This window comes from Malaclemys terrapin, chromosome 1 (assembly GCF_027887155.1).
Source record: "Malaclemys terrapin pileata isolate rMalTer1 chromosome 1, rMalTer1.hap1, whole genome shotgun sequence".
Taxonomy (NCBI): domain Eukaryota; kingdom Metazoa; phylum Chordata; order Testudines; family Emydidae; genus Malaclemys; species Malaclemys terrapin.
In genome coordinates, this window is record NC_071505.1 from 142,078,597 (window position 1) to 142,103,649 (window position 25,053).

General features: G+C 49.8%; 1 protein-coding gene across 7 annotated transcripts; it reads right to left on the minus strand.

Annotated features, from left to right (window-relative positions):
• Positions 1 to 3,072: 3,072 nt before the first annotated feature.
• On the minus strand, positions 3,073 to 19,746 carry PEX5 (peroxisomal biogenesis factor 5). Of its 7 annotated transcripts, none has more exons than XM_054041265.1 (17): positions 19,706 to 19,746; positions 18,809 to 18,991; positions 18,286 to 18,321; positions 17,976 to 18,108; positions 17,633 to 17,760; positions 16,187 to 16,292; positions 14,515 to 14,647; positions 12,114 to 12,204; positions 11,705 to 11,827; positions 11,262 to 11,354; positions 10,048 to 10,167; positions 9,129 to 9,272; positions 6,262 to 6,332; positions 5,645 to 5,860; positions 5,320 to 5,485; positions 4,897 to 5,054; positions 3,073 to 4,345 (listed from the first exon to the last, which is right to left on the minus strand). In XM_054041265.1, exons 2-17 carry the CDS (start codon positions 18,956 to 18,958, stop codon positions 4,144 to 4,146), a joined length of 2,070 nt encoding a protein of 689 aa, XP_053897240.1. In that variant the 5' UTR covers positions 18,959 to 18,991; positions 19,706 to 19,746; the 3' UTR covers positions 3,073 to 4,143. The 7 variants fall into 7 exon arrangements, with proteins under 7 accessions (XP_053897240.1, XP_053897229.1, XP_053897251.1 ...); XM_054041254.1 differs by having other exon boundaries at positions 9,096 to 9,272; XM_054041276.1 differs by lacking the exon at positions 11,705 to 11,827 and having other exon boundaries at positions 9,096 to 9,272.
• Positions 19,747 to 25,053: the final 5,307 nt, after the last annotated feature.

Below are 25,053 nucleotides of genomic sequence, written 5' to 3' on the forward strand. Positions count from 1 at the left end.
TTCCTTAAGTCCTTTGCTCCTGGAGCCACCTGACTGTGGGAGAATCTCAGCTTTCATTAAAAAAAAAGTCACTAGTCCTCCTAGTGGCAGGGAAAAGCCTGAAATGGGAACAGAATGTCCACCAAAGGCTCAGAGACCAGCAGGCAAAGTAAAAGAACTTATGGTGCATTTTTTTTAATCTCATGATTTTGGGGGCCTGGTTTTTGAAGGCTAGGCGTTGACAATACTGTACCATCACCATACCGTCACCATAACTAGTCTGACAGGCTAAGACTGCATAAGTAGCTTTGCCCCAGCATGACATAAGACAGATAGTGGGAGGATGCTAGGGCATGACAAATAGGTATCATGCAAGACAAGGGAATTCCATGACTGTATCCTCACACTGAACAAAAGCAGGATGTCAGCCCGGATTTCAGAAAACTTTTGCTCATGTCAGAAAGGTCTAGCAGGTGGTGGAGGCATCTCTCACTGGAAGCCCCATCCCTTGGGCCATTTTAAAGAAGGCTGTATGGAACCACAGGATAGGGTTAGGAGTCTCAGGTCTAATCACTTGAGTGTAATAAACAGCTGGAAAACTCATTCCCAGCCACTTTTCTTTCCTAGTAATTGGGCCTGAGCCCTAGCACCAATAGTACAAACAGGTCTCCAACCTCAGCTTGCAGTGAGGGAAAGGGAAGGTGGCAAGTCCCAGGGCTACTTCAAGTGCACAGCAGGTGGTTGTGGAAGCTTCTGCTTCACAGCTCGTAGAATTGCAGTCAGAAAATATACCCAGTGCTTCGTAATGCTTACACAGTACTGTTATGCCACTATGCTGACCTGAAAGTATCAGCAGAGCTGTGTGGGGAGCCCAGGACTGGAATAACAGGGGGCTGCAGGGCAGGACTGAGGGGCATTGGCAGAGCTGTGTGGGGAGCACAAGACTGGAATAGCAGGGAGACACTTGCAAATTCAAACTTGGACACTAAAGAATCTAGCCCCATTTGGCCTCAGCTACAAGTGCCAATAAAAATTCATCTTTAGAAATTTGGCTCAATGACAGCTTTGCTGCATTAGAGACAGAATGAAATCCCTCTGGCTGGAGCTAGGGCCCTGAGTGTCACACGCATCTATGACTCAAAGACAAGCAGGCCACGGCTCCTGGGCTCTTTTCATATGCTGTGAACTTTGAGAAAGCAAGAAAACAGAGTCAAAGGGTACACAGCTCTGGATTCAGCACTAGGTGTCACTGCAGCTGAAGAAATGTAGCACTGAGGCTGGAAAGCTCCAACGACAGGCAGGAAGTTTACAGCTGCCTAGCCCTCCTTCTGAAGGCCAGGAAAGATGTGGGTGTTCAACCCGCAAGTGTTTCACACTGGTGTAGGGTGACCAGATGTCCCGATTTTATAGGAACAGCCCCTATATTTGGAGCTTTTTCTTCTAGCTCAGTGGTTTGAGCATTGGCCTGCTAAACACAGGGTTGTGAGTTCAATCCTTGAGGGGGCCACTTAGGGATTCTGGGGCAAAATCAGTACTTGGTCCTGCTAGTGAAGGCAGGGGGCTGGACTCGATGCCCTTTCAGGGTCCCTTCCAGTTCTATGAGATAGGTATATTACCCCCCAGCCCGATCCCGATTTTTCACACTTGCTATCTGGTCACCCTACACTGGTAGGCACCCAAAAGCAGTGGACGCTTCTGAATATTTAGGCCTTAGAGCTGAGCCGGGGTCTTTCCACAGGGAGAAGTTACATAGGTAGTCCTTTAGTGCAGCAGGGTAAGGAGGTTCGAGCCTGGTGCTGAAAGGGCTTGGGAAGCCCATGGGTCAGTGCTGCTCCCAGCACAGAGAGCCAATTGCTACATTTCCCATTGAGAGGGGCCACATATGAGAGTGGTGAGAGGCTATGCTGTGCTGTATGAATATTGCTGCCCCTAGACCCATATGCTACTTGGCGAGCCCAGAAGAGATGCAGTTCAGTGCACCTGGCATTTTAAAGAGATTAACCCCTTCCTTCGGATGAGCTGATCTGGGATTAGGGGGAGACCCTTGCCGCAGAAGCAGCTGTCAGACTTCTTAGAAAATGAAGTGTGCCCCCCCCCCCCCAGCTCCTGCTCCGAGGAATATCAGAGCAAAGCCCCCTTGTAGGGGCAAAGCTATGAGGGCTGAGGGCTATGTGCTGTGCAGGGATGGAAGTTGGTAGCATATTTAAGATTTTCCTCATCACACCCCTCCCTTCCTCCCACAACAGCAAGAGCATTGATGACATGGCACCAAGATGCAGGGGGAGGGAAAAGACCTATGTGAGACAGGTCTGTGCATATGGCTGCTCTCCTGGTCAAGCTCTGAGAAAGCTTCCCAGTCCAATTCTCCCCCACTCCACCCCCCACCAAAATGGGGAAGGGGCCCAGGACAGCAAGAGTATATTTGGGTCCCAGACAGGGACAGATTAGGTCATAGGCATAGGTCTGTGATGCCCAGGGTCCCAACTTCCAGAGCTCAGCTTTCACCATTAAAAAAATTTCTAGCCTTCATGGTTAGCAAGAAAAGTTGGAAAAAACAGCCTGAGGATAACTGATGCAGGGACATCTGTAGAGCACCTGAATCACCAGCTCTGAGAGGTAGAAACTGCCCCATTCAGTTGAACATGGTGTTAATACCAAGTCCACTCTGATGAGCTCCACCAACCCCACCCCAACAGGGTCTCTGCATATAGCAGAAGAGTGCAGCAGACCCAGCCAAAGAACCCACCCATCCACTCACCTGCCCCAAGATAAAGTACTCAAGGGGGGGTGTTGGGCTACCTCCCCTGACTCTCTGGGGGAGCCCAGCTAAGGCCACCTTTGCCACTGACTATTGTGCAGATTGGGGCCTTATGTCTGCCACCAGAACTCCAAGTGGTGGGGGCCTAGACTGCCTTAATGTCCACGAAGGTGCAGGGTAGGGGGAGACACACAGACAGCAGCAGCAACCCTCTACAGTTATGCCCTACCCCAACATCCTTTCCTGTGGGCCTCGAAGCATCCTCTCAAATTCCACAGGAGCTTCCCCATACGAAGGCTCGTACACCTCTCCAATACATACACACAGCCAGACACTACAATATTGACAAGTTTAATTTTTTCCCTTCTATTATACAAAATATTTTACAATTAAAAAAAAACAAAAAAAAAACACCTTTCCCTCCAAAATCATATACAGATATTTATAATTCACAAGATTCAATTACAGGCTGGGGGGGAGAGGGGGGAGGAGACCATCTACACAAAGAAAATAATTCCCAATTTATTTTACAATGATGGACAATCATGTGAAAATTAAGACCTTACCCCCACCTCTGCTTTTGGCCAAGGTGCTTTTATAGTTAGCCAGCTTCCCCCAAGTTCCTGGGTGACCCCCCAAACTCAGCCCCAGGGACTCTTCTCACTGCAGTCTCAGAGCCTCCTCACAAATCCCAAGTGAGAGTGAGCCCAGTGAGACACACTCAGAACCAGGACACTGTTACTAGCACATGGAAGGGGGGGGGGGGGGGAACAAAACAAAACTACAAGCCTCACAAAGTGACCCACCCTCTGCACACACGTGGTGGGGGTGGGTCTGCATGCTCAGCTGGGAAAGTCCCAGGGTTAGTAGCCCCAGCACACTCAGACCCCACAGCAAACCAGGATGGGCAGCCCCAGCACTAGAAAGCAATCCTACACCTAACCAGCATGCTCAGAGCCAGTTGTTTGAGCGGGCAGTCTCAGCTGCACAGCATAGTTATGGCAGGGTCTGACATGAGGGTATCACAAATGCAAACTTGTTATTTTATCTTATAAGAAGTGATCTTGATACGTTCCTATTTCCCCATCCCTTCCACCCCCCACTGATTTGCTTCCCAGTGCCAGCAGCTCTTCCCGTGGAGGGTCAGAATCCCTTGGGGAGTTGGTGCCACATGGGCCGCTCACCGATGTTCAGGCCACAAGACACAGGTGAGAAGTTACCTCTACCATGGGAGGTCCTAGAGAAATGGCAGCCAATGACTTGCCCCCAGCAACTGAAGGGCAGATTTGAAAAGGAGGTGTGTGAACCCCAGTAAAGCTTTCCCTCCGCCCCCCCCAGAAGGGGCTTGTGGGACATAACTACTGGCCTGGGCCCACCCTGCATTCACAGGGGAGCCCATCCTCAAGTCACTGCTGGAGGCCAAAGGCCTGGAGCAGGGTGGGAAGGTCATGGGCATCGGCTGCCCCATACAGATCACTCTGGCCCAGCATGGAGAGGGCCATGCGGAGGGTGCTCCAGATGTTGTCAGACATGGCACCTTGTTGGCCCCGTGGGCCCCGGCTCTTCTGCTGCATGTGCAGGGCCTCCAGGAAGTGCTCCACTGCTTCACTGTCAGCATGACATGGGAGGGAGGGAGACAGAGTTAATTGGGGAGGTTTGCACATCCTATGGGTGAGAAGGACCCACTAGATCCCCTCTTTGGATGGTTCAATAATCACCCTTCCACACTTCCTCCAGCCATTCTTCTTACCCCTGCTCCTCACATACCTCATCATTGGCCTACAGGACCAATGAAGCCAATGTCCAAGCTGTAATGGATGTGGCTTGACAGCCCCACCTCCAGACACAAGCTTGAAGACAATCACTGCGACAGATCCTTTCCATAGTTCTGAGATGCTCCCTCCCTTTGATACTGGGAACCAAGGGAGTGGGGCTGGTACTTTGCTCCTGGGGCAGACAGACATGCTCTGCTCCCTCCTTGCCAGGGTTAAGGAGCGCATCCTATGCCCAGAGGGACCAAGTGGAACATCCTCACCAATACCCCCTCACTTCCCTTCCCTTGAGCCCCCTCCCAACTAACTGATTGGCTCCCACTCGGTCATAGCAGACCTGGCCGGGGCCAGCACCCAACCCCCATCTGGCCCCTTGTTCCCACTCACCGATGGGCCCCCAGGTTGATGCAGCTGATGCCCAGGTTGTAGCGGGAGCGGATGTAGCCTGGTTGCAGCTCCAGTGCCCGACGATAGGCGGCCACAGCCTCCTCACTGCGATTCCCGTTGGCCAGAGTGGCACCCAGCTTGTTCCACAGGAGGTGATCCTGGAAAGGGGGGAGGGGGGGGCGGAAGCAAGTGACGGGGGCATCAGGCATTCCACCCTACATCCTTGTCCTTCACAACCCTCCCCACATCCCCATCTCTTCCCCACTCCATCCAGTATTCAAACCTACCCACCCCCTCAAGTCAGCCTGCTGCTCACCCCATCGGCCTTTCCCCCAAGGCAAAGTCCAGCCCCACCTCCACACATACACACACACAATCCTGAATCAGCCCTGCCCCCCCCCAAACCCCACTCTGCCCCCTTACGTTGGGGCGCACGCTCAATGCGGCACTGAAGCAGTCCACGGCCTTCTTGTACTCGCCGCTCAGGTTGAAGAGGACGCCCAGGCCGCACTGCACATCGGGGTCTACGGCCGAGGGAGCACTGCGCACGGCTGCCAGGAACAGGTCCTTCACCTCCATGAACAGGGAGCTGGGGAGGGAGAGAATGAGGGAACCCACCCATTGATGGGTGCAAGCTCCCTGCAACCCTTCCTGGGGTCACCCCCACCCCAATGGACCCAGCTACAAGACCACAAGCAGGACTGGGATATTCTGCACCTCCCCCAGTTTCCCCATCCTCCAGACTCACTCAGACAGTAGGGAACCCAGGATGCGCTTGGAGGATCCCAAGCTGGATGCCAAGCTGCTTCCTTCCGGGTCCTTCCCCACCAGGTGGGCATAGGCTGGCTTGTGGCGCAGCCAGTCACGCAGGGTTTCGCATGCCTGCTTCTGCAGAGACTCATTGGTGAAGCTGACGGCCAAAGCCATGAGTGCAGTGACGTTCCCTGGCTGCAGCGCCAGGCACCTGCAGGGCAGAGGGGGAGAGAGTGCACAGCATTCACATTTTTGGAGATGTGGATAGGAAACTTCGGTGGCCTTTTAAGAACACTTCTCCAACCATCTTGGTGGGCTATGAACAGGTTGAACAGCAAGCGCCAGTGTCCAGGCAAATTAAGGAGGGATCCATTAGGGGGCAGGAGACCTTGATTGGGTCAGAAACCCGCTCTCTACAGCAGTCCACAGGGAACTTATCCTTCCAAGTTTGCATTTGGTGCAGGGAAAAAAGCACTGGAACTTTGTTTAGCTTTTAAGCAGGGAAACCAAGATAAGGTGGGTGTCATTAGTGGCCAGCAAGCCAGTCCCTCTGGGAGCCACGAGCAGAACCCAGGAGTCCTGCTTTAGATACCCTCTTCACCAGCTACTCACTGCCTGAGAGCACTGATTGCAGACAGCTCTTGTTCATTCTCTGCTTGGGTGGTTCCCAGGTACTGCCAGGCCTGACGCAGAAACAGAGACAAGCTTATTTATACTTCTTCAGATTACAAGTACAATTAAAGGCACCATCTTGTGCCCTGGACACCCTTTTTGGAGATTAAGAATAGATGTACCCAAGTCAGCAGCCTCAGCCCACTCCTGTTAACCAACCCCTCATAAGCACCCTCACCTCTCCCACACTCCCCAGGAAAACAGGTGGGCTCTGCAATGCATCCTGAAAGTCAGCAGGTTTGGGCTATTTGGAAAGGTGGAGGGGGAGTGAGTCCCGCCCCCACACACAACATGCTGCCAGCAGTCCCCCCTCTGCTAAACCCTGGGGCTCCAGCTTTAGCACCTCCACCCATCACAACTGGGACTAGACTGCAGGGTGAGGAAGAAGGAGAGGCAGGTCTCAGGCCACTGAGGGCCTCAGAGAGATAGCACAGCCCAGCAGACAGGATATTGAAGTGGGAATGCTAAGAGACTCAGTCAGGAGCAGCTTGCTGTGGTCCACAGGTGAATCATTATGTCATGATCGACAATACTGAGGCAGCTGAGAGATCTAAATATAGCAGCATTGACACCTGATTTGATCTTCATCCATCACCAGATCATCTAAGCATGTAGACAGCACAGCCTCCTTGCTGCACCCACAGCTCTCCCGATTAGCGGATTTAAACCTCTTTAACGTTAGTCAGATATTATGAGTTGTCCTACCCCCACACCACAAGTATGCTCCATCGTCTCACCCAGAAATGGAAGGTTTGATCCAGGCTGACAGTTGGCTGGACTGACAGCATGAAGTAACAAGCATAAGCCATACAAAAGTTCCCTTAAGCAGGGAAGCCAGTACCCTGCTCTCTAAGAGAAGTGTTACTTGCCACCAGCAATGGACCCAGCCACTTGTCAATGGCCTTCATGAGCCAACACAGGTGATGACTAAGTGCCCCCACCCTTCCAGAGCCTCAGTGTGAAACTACCTGAGACTCAAGCAGAGCTGATTGAACATGCATGCCCTCAGAACACTGCCCTGTCCCCTAGAAAACAGAGTTTAGTCCGAATCTCAATTTCATCCTCACAGCAATGACTCAGACTAGCCTCCTGATCAGGGCTCTGTGAATACTAGGATGAAGGCAAAGCATCCCTTCTTTGTCTCCTGCACAGCCATAGCACACCATGCAGAATGGGCCCCAAGACTTCCATCACAGCCATTCCAGCAATATTCCCTCTCACTCTGTCACTGGCCCTCTAGAGTCTACCATGGTGACTTGTAAGGACAAAGCCAAGGAAGTGGGTACCTAAGAGGCCACATGATCAATGGCAAGGACAAGAGCCCATAGTCCTATCAAACCACTGATGGAGTGGCATGTTCATCTCCCTCAAGTGTTTCAGTCCCATCGCTGACAGCAGATTGTCAGAACTGGCCCTTCACCCAAATGGAGCAGCGTTCCCTGACCTCAGACAACAGGAGATAGTGATCTGACCAGGACATGGGTAAGCTCTCCAGTTGTCCAACATCCAGTCCTAATCAGGACACCAAATCAGAAGTGAGACCAGCTGTCTGAATTGAGCCAGACACCTAGGACTGACCCACCCTAGCTGTCAAGTCCTCAGCTGACTCAAAAGACTCAGCATTTGCATGGCTGTTGAAGACAGTCACCAACCTCATGACTCCAAGGCCACCATGGTAAGGACTTCAGCATCTCATGCAGGGAGTCTAGTGCTTCAGGAAGACAGATACCCTAGATACCAATCCCAAGTTATAGCCCCAAGATTCTAACCAGCTTTAGTCTGGGAGACCTTCTGCACCATAGGTCAGGTGCACACAGCTTGACCATCTTCTCAGTAAGCCCCCTGGGGTTCACATACAAGTACACAGCCAGAGTTACACACCCGAGAACTGGAGTCACCCACACCACCCCCTGCAGCACAGCTCCCCCAGCATGGGAGTGGTGGGCCATATTGCAACCCCAGGCTATATCTCTGGGGAGCCTTGTATTACATTCATGAAAGTTCTCTGTATGATCATGTTCTACTCCATGGGGGCAGGTTACCCCAGCTCCTCCAGGAGCTAAAAACAGTGGGGAGGATTACCCTGGGGATTGTAAACATCCCCAGAGAAGCACCATACCCGAGGGAGGTTTGCATATACTGGTACAAGCTGGGTCTTCCAGAGACCAAGTGACAAAGAAAGGGCTTCTGGTATAAAAGGCTGAGTTTAAAGATAGTCAGGACCTTCATTTTGATTCAGCAAATGGGCAGGACCTTCTGTCCAAGGGGAGGCCCAAGCCTTGTGGAAGGATTGGAAGGGTGATGGCTTACCAGATTCTACATGTGGAAGGTGGGTGATTGCTGGTGTACTTAGCAAGCGGTTAAGAACTTTTATTGTTTTTAACATGGTTTCTCTGTGATGCTTTTGCCCTAGAATAAATGTACTTTTCTTTGGAAGAGCTGTGTGGTGACAGGTAAAACACTGTTGTCTGTGGAGAGAAAGCAACACAGAGGCTCTGGCCATTAGGCAGACTTGCTTGCTGGCAATAGTGTATGGCAGGGAGCTGTGCAGCTGTAAAACTCCCAGCCAGAAAGGAGTGGAACATAGGCCCCCTGCCCAGAGACAGGTAAGGGCTAGAAACCTGAGACAAGGCTGAGCACCCCTGGAGTGGGCCATGAAGGTGAGGATACAAGTGCAGTTGCTTTGAAACTCTGACAAGTGGATCTCCCATCCCTAGACTGACCCAGTCTGACCTTGCTTAGGGAGCTGAGCCAGGCTCCAAATGGCAAGATACCTGGAGCAGACCTGCTCTCCTTGCTCCGCTCACCTCCACGTGGTCAGGTTTCTGCTGCACCGCAGCCTCAAAGAGCAGGACAGCATTGGGGAGGTCACCCTTCTCCAGGCACTTCAGACCCTCATCAAATGCCTGTGGATGATCCCTCATGGGATTGTCTTTCTCAAAGAGATAACCCTACCAGAGACAGCAAGCAAGGGGTTAACACTATGGGCAGGAGACAGGTGGGTCAAGGGCATGACTCAGAAACAGCTGATGTGCGCCCACATGCCATATCAACACTTCTGCAAACCCACCACTATCTTCTCCCACCCCTTTCTGCTCCAATAGCCAGAGACACTGCAATGGGTGATGAACAGTTGGTCCCTGAGCACATGGAGCAGCTGGTATTTCCCTCCTGAGAGGGCTGCAGTGTGCCAGCTCACAGCAGACGTGGGCAAAGCAGCTCCTGCCCCCTCTGCTTCCCACTGAGTCTGGAGTGAAAGATCCCACGCCCCAGCCTGGGGAGAGATGCATCAGTTGTGCAGGGGTGTGTGTTTGTGTGTAAGTTTACCAAATTTAGGGAGTCTCCATCAATACAGGGGACACAGAAAGAAATGGCTTGTGTTGTGGGGAGCACCAGAATTAACTGCTGGTGTGTTACAATTGATTTGCATCTTCAGCAGTGGTCAGGGCTTCGGCAAGAACCACCATGTATTTTTTCCAGTCTGACCCCGGTCAAAGGTATTGACAGAGACTCTGGCAGCAGCAAACTTCCTCACAGCAGTGCCCACCCATGCCCAGACAAGAGACTGGCTGTCAGGAACAGCGCCTGGCCTTTGACACTAAGAGGGGATCCCAGCAGCATGAACTGCCTTGCAGCAGCCCTCTCAGTACCCAGCCTGGGAGAAGGGATTTTGGGAGCTCTCAGAACTGCCCAGCACAGCACCCCGCATTCGCTGCCCCCCATTACCTTGTCATAGGAGGAGGTACGGAGATCCTCATAATCTGAGAGCCAGGGGTGAGCCTCTGCATCTCGCTTGGCCATCTCCTCCCACTCTGCCTGAAGCTTGTCCCAGAAATCCACATCTGACTGAAGAGAGGAGAAGGAAGTTAAAGGATAACACCCTGCTGAGCTCCCCCTACATGTTCCCTGGAGATTCCTCTCTCTAGGGCTCTGAGCCCCCCTCCTCATCTCTCCCCTGACAAGAAAAGGGACTCAGACAGTTCTGGGGCCCTAAGGCACCCTTCATACCCCAACCTCTCTGTGACGTTCTGTACCTCATCGGAAAACCCTACACCCTCCATCTTCATCCTTATAAAATGATTGTGTGGTATCCAATGCAAAGTTTGTCATGTTGGGTGTCTTCAGAAAGCTCATGATGCACTGAGCATTGTTGTTACAGTAATGTTATACGTTATAATTTCATGTATATGGTTATAAGGCTGAAAATGTGTCCTCATGGCTTAAAGCAAGCCCAGGCAAAAACTCCAAGAGCAGAGGGCAGTTCACACCCCCTCAGGGCATGTATGGGACAAACCCAGCCCAGCCTCACAGGAACAAGGGACACTGGCCTAGGCAACAACAAAGGATCTGTTGGACTCTTGAGTGAGTCACCCCTCCCCCCCCTTCCCTTAGTCAGTTTGGGACTACGATGAGGTAATGCTCACCTGACTCTGAAGTTTGTAAGGGTATTGAAAGTGTTAAGATCAGCTTAGAATGCATTTTGCTTTTATTTCATTTGACCAAATCCGACTTGTTATGCTTTGACTTATAATCATTTAAATCTTTGTAGCTAATAAATCTGTTTGTTTATTCTACCTGAAGCAGTGCATTTGGTTTGAAGCGTGTCAGAGACTCCCCTTGGGACAACAAGCCTGGTACATATCAATTTCTTTGTTAAATTGACAAACTCATATACGCTTGCAGCGTCCAGCGGGCATAACTGGACACTGCAAGACGGAGGTTCCTAGGGTTGAGTCTGGGACCAGAGATATTGGCTAGTGTCATTCGGTTGCACAATCCAAGCAGCTCACATGCCAGAGGCTGTGCGTGAACAGCCCGGGAATGGGGGTTCTCACAGCAGGGTAAGGCTGGCTCCCAGAGACAAGGATTGGAGTGACCTAGCACATCACCGGTCCAGATAACTCCAGAGGGGAACGTCACACTCTCCCATCCAGTTTTACCTCCACAGCAGTCTTGGCTTGCTCAAATTCTGTATCCAGAGTGGATGCATTCCCAGTTCGGGTGAACTGATCCACCCAGGCATCTGATACCCCCTAGAGGGAAAGAAATAAGATGGAGCTCCTTGAGATTGCAAGATTAAAAAGCAATGCAATGCATCTCCCCTGCCAGCAGGGGGTGCTGTAAGGAACCCCCCCTACAAGTGAACACTAATTGCCAAGGCATTGCTGTGAAGAAGTTCACACTGCCAGAGACCATCTCTGCTCCTGGCTAGGCACTGCTTTGGAGAAGCTCATGCTCCGGAAGCCCCACGACACCGTTGGCTGAACGTTAATGGGACCCTGCTGAGAGAAAGTTCACCCTGCCATTGTCTCTCCCCTCCCCAAGGCTGGGCAGTGCTGCAAGGAAGTTTGCACACTGTGAGCAGCTGGGGCTGGGATCCTACCTGCTGCTGTATAAACTCAGCTGTCCACTGCTCTGCCTGATCCTGGTCTCTGGGGGTCAGGGTCACCTGATTAGCCTCAATCGACACCCTCCCGTCTCCGATCTGGCGGACAAACTTTAGGAACTGTGACAAAGAAATGAAATGTGGGAAGAAACCTTCACCAACAACCCCCACCAAACTCTCCATATTTGCTAGGCAGATCTGGGCCCCCAGAATCAATAGCACCAGAAGGAAAAGGAGATAAAATATGCCAGTTTCACCAGAGTTGTATGGTGGAAGGCATGATCCTGGGGGTTGTAGGGCTCAACCCCCAGAACTAGAGGGAGAAAGGAGGGGAGACACAGAATGGCAGGAGGTCTCCCACCCCCCTCACACACATACCTTCGTGGGGCTCCATAGCATTTCTCACCTCAGAATTGTTGAGTTTGGGGTCATCCACTTTAGAAAGGAAATCGTTGGCAGTTTTCTTAAGATCATCCTCAGGTTGATATTCCTCATACCTGTAATAATGAGAGAGAGAGAGAGAGTCTGATCTGACACTAAGGGCTTGGCTACTCGTAGAGCGCTTTAAGTTAAACCAGCCTTCAGAGAGCGCACTAGGGAAAACGCTCCAGTCTGTCCATACTGAGAGCTGAAAGCGCACTGGCGTGGCCACATTTTCAGCTGCATTGGGAGTGGTGCATTATGGGCAGCTATCCCAGCGTTCAAGTGGCTGCAACGTGCTTTTCAAATTGGGTGGGGTGGAGTATGACAGGGAGTGTGGGGGGAGAGAAAGTGGGTTTTTGGGTGCTGAGAGTGTGTCAGCACGCTGTCTTGTAAGTTCAGACCCCTCTCCCTCCCCCGCCTCTCTCTCACTCACTCAAAGCAAACATTAGCTGTTTGTTTTTTTTTCCTCAGACCAGATAAGCAGCCGGCACTCCGAAACTGAGCTTTGAAAGGGCACTTCGGTGTCCCAAGTTCACAAAGACAAGAGAGGCCACTTCAGTTAAGGGGATTATCGGATGTTTGTAATGTTACTTCTCGTTTACACTGGCACTGAAGCGTCTCACCCAATACGCAACAGCTGTTAATCCTCTCGGGGAGGTGGAGTACCAGCAGGGCCAGCTCCAGGGTTTTTGCCGTCCCAAGCGGCGGGGGGGAAAAAAAAAAAAAGAAAGCCGTGATGGGCGTCACTTCGGCGGCAGCTCCACCACACCGCTTTCTTCTTCGGCGGCAGGCCCTTCCCTCTGAGAGGGACCTGCCGCCGAAATGCTGCAGAAGAGCTGGACGTGCTGTTCCTTCCCCTTGGCTGCCCCAAGCACCTGCTTATTGCGCTGGTGCCTGGAGCCGGCCCCAAGTACCAGGAGCGCTCGAGCCAGGGAGTCAGAGCACTCTACGTGTCTTGCCAGTGTGGACGGGGAGTAAGGTAGAGCCCTCTGAGAGGCTTTATTGCAGTATAACGTGTCAGTGTAGCCAAGGCCTTAGCAGTAGGGGGCTCCATGTTTATTCACAGTCTACCCCCCTCTCTGCATCATGCCACACAACAGTCCCTGGGGCTGGAGAGCCCACATGATCTGTTCTTCACCCAATACTATTCAGTATCTTTATTAACAATCTGGAAGTCATTGCTGGGATAACTGTGCCAGATGACACACAGATTGGTGGAGTGAAATAAGGATAAATCAATTATAAAGAGCAATCTGGATCGCTTGGTAAGTGTTTTAATACTGCCAAAACCAAGGTCAGATATCTAGGAATAAAGAACACAGATCACACATACAGGATGGGGGCTGTATCCTGGAGAACAGTGACTCTGGAAAGAGTGGATAATCAACTGAACAGGCACTCCTAGTAGGAAGCTTAGCTAAGACGGCAAATGCAATCCTTGGACATATAAACATGGGAATAGCAAACAGGTGTAGGAGGAGTGGCTTTACTTCTGTATACACATTGGTGAAGCCATTCCTGGAAGTGTCTAGTTCTGGTGTGTATATTTGAAAGAGGATATTGAAAATTGGGAAAGGGTTCAGAAAAGAACAACAAGAAAGATTCAAGGTCTGGAAAACCAGCCTTCCAGTGATTTAAGACTATATAGCTTATTAAAGAGAAGGTGAAGTCATGGTCTATAAATAGCTACAAAGGAAGAAGATATCTGATGGGAGAGAGCTCTTTAATCTAGCCAACGAAGACAAACAAAATCCAATGGCTAGAAAATGAAGCTAGATACATTTAGACTGAAGATGAAGTGCAACTTTTTTAAACAGCAAGGATAACTAGCCATTAGAATAACTTCCTAGGAATGCGGTGGATTCTCCATCACTTGAAATCTTTAAAGCAAGGCTCAGTATCTTTCTAATGGATATGCTCTAGCTCAAACAGAAGTTACTGGTCTTTGTGATGACATCCCTGGGCTAGATTCACAAAGGAATTTAGGTGGTGTGATGCAGAGCACTGCAATGCCTAACTTTTGGGCACCCAGAAAAATCACAGGAACAACACTGTGATCCATAAAGCCTGAGTTAGGCGCCCAGGCTCCCTGTACAACGACTGAAGAGAGATGGGCACTGTATAATGTGATTCGCAAAAGCCAGTAGACTAGGTGAGGATCCACCTAAGCAGGGCACAGAGATAGGCACCTGCGTCTGCTAGTGATCCACAGCCAGGAGCCCCTCTCCTGGAGTCAGACTCTTCAACTTAGGCACATAAGGTGTTTCTTGTGAAAACAAGTTAGGCAGGTGTCTAACTCCACATAAAACAGCCAGAGGAGAAGGAGGACGATGTGGTGGTGATACCCAACTTTATATATATAGCCCAATAGTTTGAGCACTCACCTGGGATGTGGAAGACCAGATTCAATTCCCCCTCTCTGCCTGAGTGGGAGAAAGGTGGGAGACCCCTGTTCAAGTCTTCTCAGGGATATTCTGATGTGGGCCTCCAGCAGACTCTCCTGTTGAAGCTGTTCCACTGTGGATAAATACTTAAAGAGTCATTGGCCAGAGGGAGAGAGAACGACTCTGTAGCCTGGTGGTTAGAGCACTCACCTGGGAGGTGGGAGACCCTGAGTCCAGTTCCCTGGCTCCCATGAATTTTTAAAATTATTTATCCACAATAGAACAGCTTCAGCAGGAGAGACTGAGGGAGCCCCACACCAGAATATCCAATAGCCCAGTGGTTAGAGCACGCACCTGAGAGGTAGGAGACCCCTGTGCAAATCTGTTCCCCCCCTATGGCAGAGGAGGGAATTAAACTTGCCTCTCCCACATCCCAGACAAGTGCTCTAACCACTGGGCTAAAAGTTATAAGGTGGCTGCTGCCACCATCACCATCTCCAGATGGATTTTGAATGGGACCTGATGCAGTAGGCAGCCTCTGAGCACATCCACTGGATTGAGCACCCACAGGACTTAGGCAGGTGAACATCTATCTTCCCCGAGTCTGTGAATCGTTCTGGGGCTTAGGTGCCCAGACACCTACTGTGAGGCAACTATGCACATGCCCAGAAACTTAGGAACTGGGGAACTTTTACCCTGCAAGTGTAGACACTGCATAAGTTTAGGCACTACAGAGTTTGGCAGGAGTGTGAGGTGCAACGGAGCCTAAATCTGGAACTTGGGCATCTAAATCTGGGGTTTAGGCACTTAAGTACCTTTGTGAATCTAACCTTCTGTTCTGCAGGAGATCAGACTAAATGATCATAATGTCCCTTCTGGCCTTAAACTCTATGGCCTAGTCTACATTAAAGGGAAAAGTCGATCTAAGGCTAGGTCTATACTACCCGCCTGAATCAGCGGGTAGAAATCGACCTCTCGGGGATCGATTTATCGTGTCCCGTTGGGACGCGACAATCAATCCCCGAATCGGCGCTCTTACTCCACCAGCGGAGGTGGTAGTAAGCGCCGCCGACAGAAAGCCGCAGAAGTTGATTTTGCCGCCGTCCTCACAACGGGGTAAGTCGGCTGCAATACGTCGAATTCAGCTACGCTATTCACGTAGCTGAATTTGCGTATCTTAAATCGACTCCCCCCTGTAGTGTAGATGTACCCTAAGCTACGCAATTTGAATTACTTGAATAGTGTAACTCAAATCAACATAGCTTAGATCTACTTACTGCAGCATCCACACTACACGACGTCGATGGGAGACACTCTCCTGTCGACTCCCCTTACTCTTCTCGATCAGGTGGAGTACAGGAGTCCACGGGAGAGCAATCGGTAGTCAATTTAGCGGGTTTTCACTAGACCCACTAAATCGACCGCCAATGCATCGATTGCTGCAGCGTAGACAAGCCCTATGAAACCAGGGTCCCCGTGTTTAGTTATGTTGTTGTTGAAACTGCCAGTGTTGGGTGGAGGAGGCTCTGCCTCTTCCACTTTCTTGAATCAAGGGTCTGAGAACTTGGTTGAGACCCAAAAGCTCTGAGATCAGAGTGGATTTCTGTCATCTCCCACACCTCACCCACCCTGGACATTAGTGGGTGCAGGAGGGAAGAACAGAGAAACTCACCACTTATCTGCCAGTGACTGGTCTTCTGTTTCCCCCAGCCACAGCTTCTCCTCTGACTGCTCCAGATATTCTTCTGCCCACTTGGCAGGAGATACAGACAGAGGGTCTGTACCGGTGATTGGGTGGTGGGAGAAGAGGGAGGAACAAGAAGATAAAACAGAACACTGCTCAGAGAAACTTCAAATTTAGATCTCTCCAATTTACAGTTAGATTTGTAGTCCAGATTGTTACATTAACAGAGGGTTCTTGCTTTTTTATTAAAAAACAAAAACAACAAAAAAAACTTGGACAGCAGCAAAGTGGGAAATTTCATTCATCAGGAAAATGAATAACACATTGCATATTTCTAGCTTCTTTCATCAGAGCCTCTCAAAGATCATCATAAATGTTAAGTATGACGCCTGTCTCCAACGGGTGTATGAAAGGAATAAATATGGATAGTTTCACTGATCAATGAAAAGAAGCCACCTCTGGGGTGGGGCATAGCAGCTGTTTAACTGCTGCCCAACAGTTCAAGGTAGAGATTCAGTTGGTTAGAGTGGAGGAGACTAGAGTCCATCCCAAATCTTCACATGCTGTGTGACCTTGAGCAAGTCACTTCCCCAGCTAGTGCAACAAGCAGAGTATTCCCCTCCCAGCAGGAAACATTAATTGCATTTGTTTTCAGGCACAGAAAGGACCCCACAACATTTATTTTGAAGCGGGAAACATAGATTCCCCTCCCCCCTCCGATTGCAGAAATTGAACAACAGATTTGGCTGAAACATTCAACAAAATATTCCCCTCTGGGCCAGGACCCAAGTTTCACCCCAAGAGGGAGCATCAGAGAGCTTCATGTAGCCGGGGAGAGACCAGCTTTAGCCTTGTCTATGTGGAAAAGCTGCATTAGTTTAAATTAACGTTTTTTAAACCAAATTAGTTAAACTGATGCAGACCTCGCACTGGACACTTATTTCAGTGTAAGAGCATCTTAGTTTAGCTTAAACCTGTTCCCAAAAGATTTTAGATAAACCAAAATAAGACATTCCTGCACCACAATAGGAAGGCCCACACGGGTTGCTTGCACAGTTTAACTAATACACACAATACTCTAGTCTCCTGGGGGCTACTTTAAACTTTAAACACAACAACTGAAATGAGACCACAGTGCGGGTGCTGGTGGCCTGTGACTCACAGGAGGTCAGACTAGATGATCTGGTGGTCCCTTCTGGCCCTAAACTCTATGATTCTAAATCAGGTTAATTTCACCCCTCATGTTGTACCAGTGTGACATTCCCACGGAGGCAAGCTGCTAGGGCGAACTGCCCTATTCTGAATACTATCTGCTGCGTCTACCAGATGCACTCTAATCTCACGCACGACAACCCCTGCATGGGAGAACAGAGGGGGGCATGCTACCAGGCAACACCCCACCCAAACTTCACAAAGGAAGCCTTCACCTGTCACCTCCGCAATGAACTCCTGCGACCAGTCAGCCTCATTGTAATCTGGGAAGACGTCAGTTGTAGTATCCGCAGCTCCCAGAAATTCCTGGGCCCAGTTCTCAGATAGAGCCAGGGCTGCCACACCTGGAGCTGGGAGAGGGCAAGAGATGGGGATGGTTCAGTGACAAACCCCAAGTGCCCCACCCCCATGAGGATTAGAGAAAGCCTAGCCTCTTAATTTTCAGACACACCCTGCCCTAGCTAAACAGGCCTTCTCTTTCAGTTCCCCTTAACACATACTACTGGGGGGACGGAGGGGTGGCAGAAACCCCAATGCCCCTAGCCCTTTCTCCCCCCCCCCTCACCTCGCTGTGGGGCTTGGCGGAAGCTTGACTGCTCAATCTCCTGCATCTCAGCCAGCAGATCATCCATTTTAAAGGTCTGTGGGGCACGGGAGAGCAGGGGGGCATTCTGCTCTTGTAGGAATTCTGCAGCCAGCTGCCAGGGAGAGAAAGAGAGAGTTTTTGATGAGAAATAGCCAGCAGGAGCTCTGGAACCAAAAACATGAGAGAAAGAAGGGAGGGCAAAAAGAGAATGAGAGACAGGAAGAGTGAAGACGGAGCAGAGAGAATGTGGCAGCAAGAAAGATAAGGAGAGTGATACAATTGTTCTTACCTCATCTTCAGAGGCCACTCCCAAAGGTTTGGACACCTGTGGGAAAAGATGCCAAACAATCACCCCAGTGATGGGACCTGGCCTCCAGCATCACCTCCCCACTACCATGGGACTAACTTGTACCATACCCCCACCCATGACAGACCCACACCACACACACAGCAGGACCAACATCCCACCCAGACAGATCCCCTGCAATGGGTGAGACAACCACATCTCTCCTTTCTGGATATACCCCTGCTGTGACTGGACAGACTCCCCCTCCCCCAATCTAGTGATCCTACAACCAGCCCCTACAATGGGGTAGGCCCCATGATCCCTCACAGCCCTTCTCCCACTAACAAGACGGCCCCCTCACAACCTCCACCTGCCCTGACAGCCTCCCATGTGCTCAGACAGACCCCCCACTCCTGCTCCCCAAAGCCCCAGTGCATCCCTGCCCCTCACTCGCAACAGAGAGACATACCAACACTCCTCACATCAGCAGTCAGATGGACTCCCCAACCCATTCCCCAGTACTCACTGCCTCTGCTCCAAGACCTGCAGGGGGCCAGGCCGAGGGACCTCGGAGCCCCTCCTGCCGCAGGGCCTTGTCCTGGGTAAAGTGGCCAGCCAGCTTCATAAGGGGGTTAGAGCCCCCACACTCAGGCTCCACGAGCTCCCTCATGGCCATGGTGAGGGCAGGGGGCACTGCACCTCACCCTGTCTGAGGGGAAAAAAAACCCAGAAAGCACGAGTGATGGTAGGGCTCTAGGACCCCTGGCAGACAGCGCACCACGGGGGATGCAGAGCCTTGCCCAGCACTCATCTGCTCCATAAACAAGCTGATGGGGTTTCATCTGAGCTTTATGGCGGGCGGGTACACATGTTACAGACTGCCCCCCCCCCCCCCAAGCCGCCTGAGCAAAGACCAAGGACTGAATGACCATAGGGGCCGAACACGCCTTCCCCCCAGGAGAAGGAACCTCACAGGTCGTGGTGTGGCCACCCCTAGAATGGCTTGACGGGGGGTGGCTGGGTGGGATGCAGAAGGAAAGCAATGCGGACGCCATGACAAAGAGGGGGCCTTAAGCCCCCCTTTATCTGCCCTTGGGAGGGATCCCCGCCTCCCCCAGCCCTTCTCCTCCCCCCCGCCTCGCTGTCTCACTCTGTCACTCCACCTCGTCCCCGTCCCTCCCCGTTTCCTACCCCTGACACACACACATTCTGAATACTATATGCTGCCCTTGCTGGGCCTCCATTTCCCCGGGGGCCTCAATCATTGTCCATCCCCTTGCACTTGGGCAGATGCAACCCACTCCCCAGGGCTGCAAGGCCTCAGCAGCCCCCGCCAGCCAGGCACCTCCCTATCTCACCCGGGCCCGGAGCTAAGGTGAGGGCAGGGAGGGGGACTAGGGGCTCCCCTCTTTCCATACGCTACCTTAGCTCTGACTCTGCCGCAGCTTTTGCAACACTCACCAGGCAGAAGGGGGCGGAGCTAGCTCTTAAAGGGACAAGCGCCCTACGAGGGCAGCGGCGGGAAAGGGAAGTGTTGAAGAGCAAGTGGCAGTCACCCTCTGCGAGGTAGCGCTCTCTTACAGCGTCATTCACACAGGGGCCCCGACCGTGTCTAAACTCAGGAGTTGCCCTAAACTGCTCTAAATAAACTGGATTTAATTCAACTAGTGTTTTAACTTGAGTTGATTTAAACCAGTGCAATTTCGGTGTCCCAGGAGAAAAGAGAAGTTTCAAGGACTAGGCACCAAGGAACAGCTGTGGGAGTTCTTAAAGGGCCACACACCCTAAGCGCCCCCACGCCCTCTGCACCCTAACAGAGCAGTACCACCAGAATGCTCTTAAAGGACCAGGCTGCCTAAAAGAGCAGCCCAGTGAGCTCTTAGAAGGCCAGCGACTATGGCAGAGCAGCACAAGAAGCTTTTCACTCTCTTCCTGAGAGAGAAACCCAGGGACTTAGCGGGTCAGGCAATGCAACAGAGCAGTGAAGGAAGCTCTTAAAGGGCTAGGCACCACCACAGGGAACCTAGGAGCTCTTAAGGGGCCAAGCCCACTTAAGCCATGTCTCCACTAGGAAGAAAGGTGCGTTTGAGGCATATGTTAGCCAAATTGTGTCAATGTATGTATGCTGACACCCTAATGTAGCCAAGGCCTTTGTAGTTCTAACACATTAGCTGATCAAGGTAACCGGGATGGAGGAGTCGTTCTTTCCTAGTGAATACAAGGCTTAAAACAGCAGCACCAGAAGGGGGCCAGGGGCCAAATCAGGGCAGCACCAGGAAATTAGTGAAGTGCTAGGTCTAGGTGTCCTGAAAGGCCACACCACAAGTTCTTAAAGGGCCAGCTACCACGTGTAATGATCAGTGTTGACTGCCCCTCCATGAGGAGGTGGTGCTATATCTTTTACCTTACTGCTAAATTCTTGTCTCGTTTTCATATTATGTTATTGTTTCTAATCTGCTCATGGGTTTAGGAGGAAATCAAGTCTATCTTGTGTGTGCTGGAGTTGTTACTTTCAGTGTCCTGATAAATCTTCTGATTTCTATGAGCCCGTATTACACATGCTAAAGTAACACAAGAAGCTTTCCATTGATCAAATGACCAGAGCAGGCAGTACAGGGAGCTCTTAAAGTGACAGGCGATTTGAGAGGGCAAGACCAGAGAACTCTAAAGAGCAAAGAAGGCACCATATGAGAACAGCACCGTGAGAAAGCACTGTGTGATACCCTTAATTCAGTGCACAGAATGCACAGCATGCAAGGAATGAATCAGGGTTGTGCAGTGAATGAGGCTGTTTGTAGGATCCCTGCATCCTTTGTGCAGAAGTTGGAAGGCATGTAAAGATTATGAAGAAGGAAGGGCTGCAAGAAGAGAAAAGGTCTTGTGGCTTAGGCAAGTTAATACTGTAGAAGAGAACTCAGTCCCATGATCCATCCCTGCTTCTGCCACAAGTTTCCAATGTGATGTTGGACAAGTTACTTAAATCAGAATATTAGCAGATGGCCATTAACTGCGTTCCTTATTTTCTGAATGCCCAACTTGAGACAGACCAGCTTGGGACCTGATTCACAGAAGTGCTGAGTGCTCACAACTGCAACAGAGGTCAATGGGAGCTGTGGGTGCTCAGCACCTCTGGCAGTAATACTATGTGGTCTGGAAGCATGTGCACAGACTGGGTAATTAAGACATTTCTGAGTTCTAAGTCTTGTTTTGCGATTGATTCACTGTGTGGCCTCAGGCAAGTCTCAGTTACCCTATCTATAAAATGGGAATAATAGTGGTCTCTTATTTCATAGTAGAGATGTGGAGAGCCTTTTATTAATATTTGGGAGGCTCAGATACTATGCTGATGAGCACCAAAAAAATCCCATGAAGAAATAAATAATAAGAAATAATGCAGGACATGGATGGTAGGTAGTAAATAAGGCAAAGGGCCACACAGTAGAAGATGAGAGGAAAAAATAAATATTGAACAGCTGCCTCATTCCCATTATTGCTAACCCCAAGTGTTAAAAAATAATGAGTCAGGTCCCAAAATCATGACATTCTAAAAATAATAAATGCTGGGTTCTTTTTGTTTGCTGGCTCAAAACCCAGAAAGCAAACAAAAAGGTATTGCTGTCAAGATTGTCTCCACAACCATGAGGGCTAGAAAAAACACCAAATATCATGAAATATCATGAAACTTGTGATATAATCACATTAGTTGGCAACACTTCATTCCTTGAGCACCCTCCATCCTGTCCACTGACATAGCAGTCCTGTTGTAAAAACATGTCTTTAAAGATTGTAACATAAATCATATGCACAAGGGTGCTAGATTAAGGTTGCACAGAGAACCTTAATTCTGGTATTCCTAACTTTTGAATGCTTGGTATTGTGACCTAAATAATGTTCTTTTAGTATAGTTTATTTGCATGTAATCTGTGTAGATGTGTATATGTAGACAGTCAATTTAAACAGTGCCATCGAAGTCTATAGATTCCATAAAGTTCTTGTTATGCACTATAAATGTATTTAATCATGGCAACATGACAGACCAACCCTCAAAAGGGCAGGAACCCAGAGCTCTAATCTGGAGGGTAATCCCAAGAGTTTTTAAAGACACAGGTCTCCTGAGAGGATAGGACTAAAGAGCTCTTAAAGGGCCAGACACCCTGAAAGACCACCAATGGGAGTTCCTAAAGGGATAGGTGTGACAGTTTCCCCCTGGGGTGCCACCTGGAACTGGGGTACCACTGAGCCCTCTGATACACCAGCCTGGGCTCCCTCTCCCACTGTGCTGCTGTAACACACTGCAAAGCCCTCCAAGCTTGCACTTCCACCAGCATTCACACAGGTAGGGATACACCCAGCTGCAGTTACATGCAGGCTCTCTAACCACCAGTCTAGGACCCCAGAGCAGTACCGTCCTGCCCTGATAAAATCTGACCAGTATATGCCCCTCCCTCAATGTGAAGAGGATCATGCACACTTGTGGTAACCAAGCTCAATTGCACACTGGTTTGGATTAAAACATAAAATAAGTTTATTCACTACAAAAATAGATTTTAAGTGATTATAAGTGACAGCAAACAGATCAAAGCAGATTACTTAGTAAATAAACAAAAACACAAACTGGACTTAAAATACTAGATAGGTAGGATATCAATTAGCAAATTCTCATCCTGAGTGATAAACAGACTGTCAGATTCTTGAGGCACAAGCTGCATTTGCTTTGCAGCTTGGGTTTCCCAGGTTTTCATACACAGGCTAGAAATCCCTTTAGCCTGGGCTCATCACTCCTTCAGTTCAGTCTTTGTTCCTCAGGTGTTTCCAGGTGAGTTGTAGGAAGAGTGAGGTACCATCATGATGTAATTTCCCCCTTTTATATCTTCTTCCCACTTGCTGGAAAGCTCTTTTGCTGTGATCTGGGTCAAACAGTTCCCATGGTGTAGTGCTAGCTCTGAGAGATTTCTATTGTGCACAGTTCCTGGGGTAATCCTTTTGCCTGTGTGCATTTCCTCAATAAGACTTTGACATTGTTTGGCCTTTTTATTGTTGTACCTGAAAGGCTGCTTGTGGGTGTTTTCAACCTCATAACATGTTTCAGTAACACATACATAGCCAAACTTCATAACTTCACATACAATGATAGCACATACAATCCAACGAGATATTAATGTGTAGAAGACCAAGAATTTTAGAAAGATACCTCACAAGGCATACTTTGTGCAAAACATATCCTAATTATATGACAGTGGTGAATATTGGGGTGTCACAGTAGGCACCCTGAGAGAGCAACCCAAGAAACTCTTTAGCACCAGCCATCGTGAGAAAGCTGCCCATGGAGTTCTCAGACAGAGCCAGGGCTGCCACACCTGGGATGCAGGAGAGAAAGAGACATGGACTGAGGAAGTTCAGTAACAAGCCCTACTCTCCATGAGGATTAGATAAGCCCTAACCTCCTGATCATCAGACACACCCTTCCCTTCCCTCTTTTGGTGCCCCTCAAGACATACCACCTTGCTGGGAGGGGCTGACAGAAGCCCTAATGCCCTGAGCACAGGACAGCCATTTCTCCCCCCAGGCCTCCTCATCTCACTGTGGAGGCTGACAAAGCTCATCTGTTCAGTCTCCAGCATCTTGGCCAGAAGATCATCCATTTTAAAAGCATGGGGTCAGAACTGACTCAGAATGAAGAGCTCTCCCCAATGTGTGTGTGCTTATAAATGTATGTATGATATAACTGGAATAGGGTTTTGCTACATATTCCATGTAACATAGCTACGTAAAGATTATGATCTACTGGTTATGTTCATCCTAGTTGTATGCAGGCACCATTCGTGTGTTCAAAGTTATGTATACTTGCTTGATTTCTAAGTAAGCTTTGTGAGGCATTTGGTCAGCTTCTTTAGGAAGGAATTTGCAAGGTTAAGTACCCGATTAGGAAGCATTTGGAGAACAATGCATCTTGGAATGCTCCAATCCACATAAGAAGTCTTCCTGGAGACATACAAGATACCATGTGGACAGTTGCTTCTGTCTGTAAAGACTGAGTCATGCATGGACATGTGACTTGCCCAGGTGACTTCAGAACTCCATCTTGGAGCTGGACTTTGCATAGGAGAGAGGAGGGGGGGGTCTCCACCCACAAGAGAAAGTCTATTTAAACCCGTGGGAGACCCCTCCATTTTGTCTTCAGCTGGCTAAAGAAGGAGCCTCTCCACCCCCCCTCCCCAGGATACTTGAAGGAAACTGGAACAAAGGACAGTAACTACAGAGGGTGTGAGTGATTGCTGGACCCAGGCTAAAAGGAGATTAGTCTGTAAAAGGGAGCATTCTGGAACTGGTGAGGATCTTGTCTGTATTTAGTTTGATTAGACATAGATTTGCGCATTTTATTTTGCTTGGTGACTTACTTTGTTCTGTCTGTTACTACTTGGAACCACTTAAATCCTACTTTCTGTATTTAATAAAATCACTGTTTACTTAGTAATTAACTCAGAGTATGTATTAATACCTGGGGGAGCAAACAACTGTGCATATCTCTCTATCAGTGTTATAGAGGGCGAACAATTTATGAGTTTACCCTGTATAAGCTTTATACAGGGTAAAATGGATTTCTTTGGGTTTAGACCCCATTGGAAGTTGGGCATCTGAGTGCTAAAGACAGGCACACTTCTGTGAGCTGTTTTCAGGTAAACCTGCAGCTTTGGGGCAAGTAATTCAGACCCCGGGTCTTTGTTGGAGCAGACAGGAATGTCTGGCTCAGCAAGACAGGGTGCTGGAGTC

Coding starts and splice junctions, on each gene's coding strand:
- PEX5 (XM_054041254.1), bottom strand. CDS start 18,958: ATGGCCATGAGGGAGCTCGTGGAGCCTGAGTGTGGGGGCTCTAACCCC. Junction 12,205..14,514: donor TCTGGTCTTCCACATCCCAG/GTGAGTGCTCAA, acceptor TCATTATTACAG/GTATGAGGAATATCAACCTG. Junction 6,333..9,095: donor GGAGAGCAGGTCTGCTCCAG/GTATCTTGCCAT, acceptor TTTCTGCGTCAG/GCCTGGCAGTACCTGGGAAC.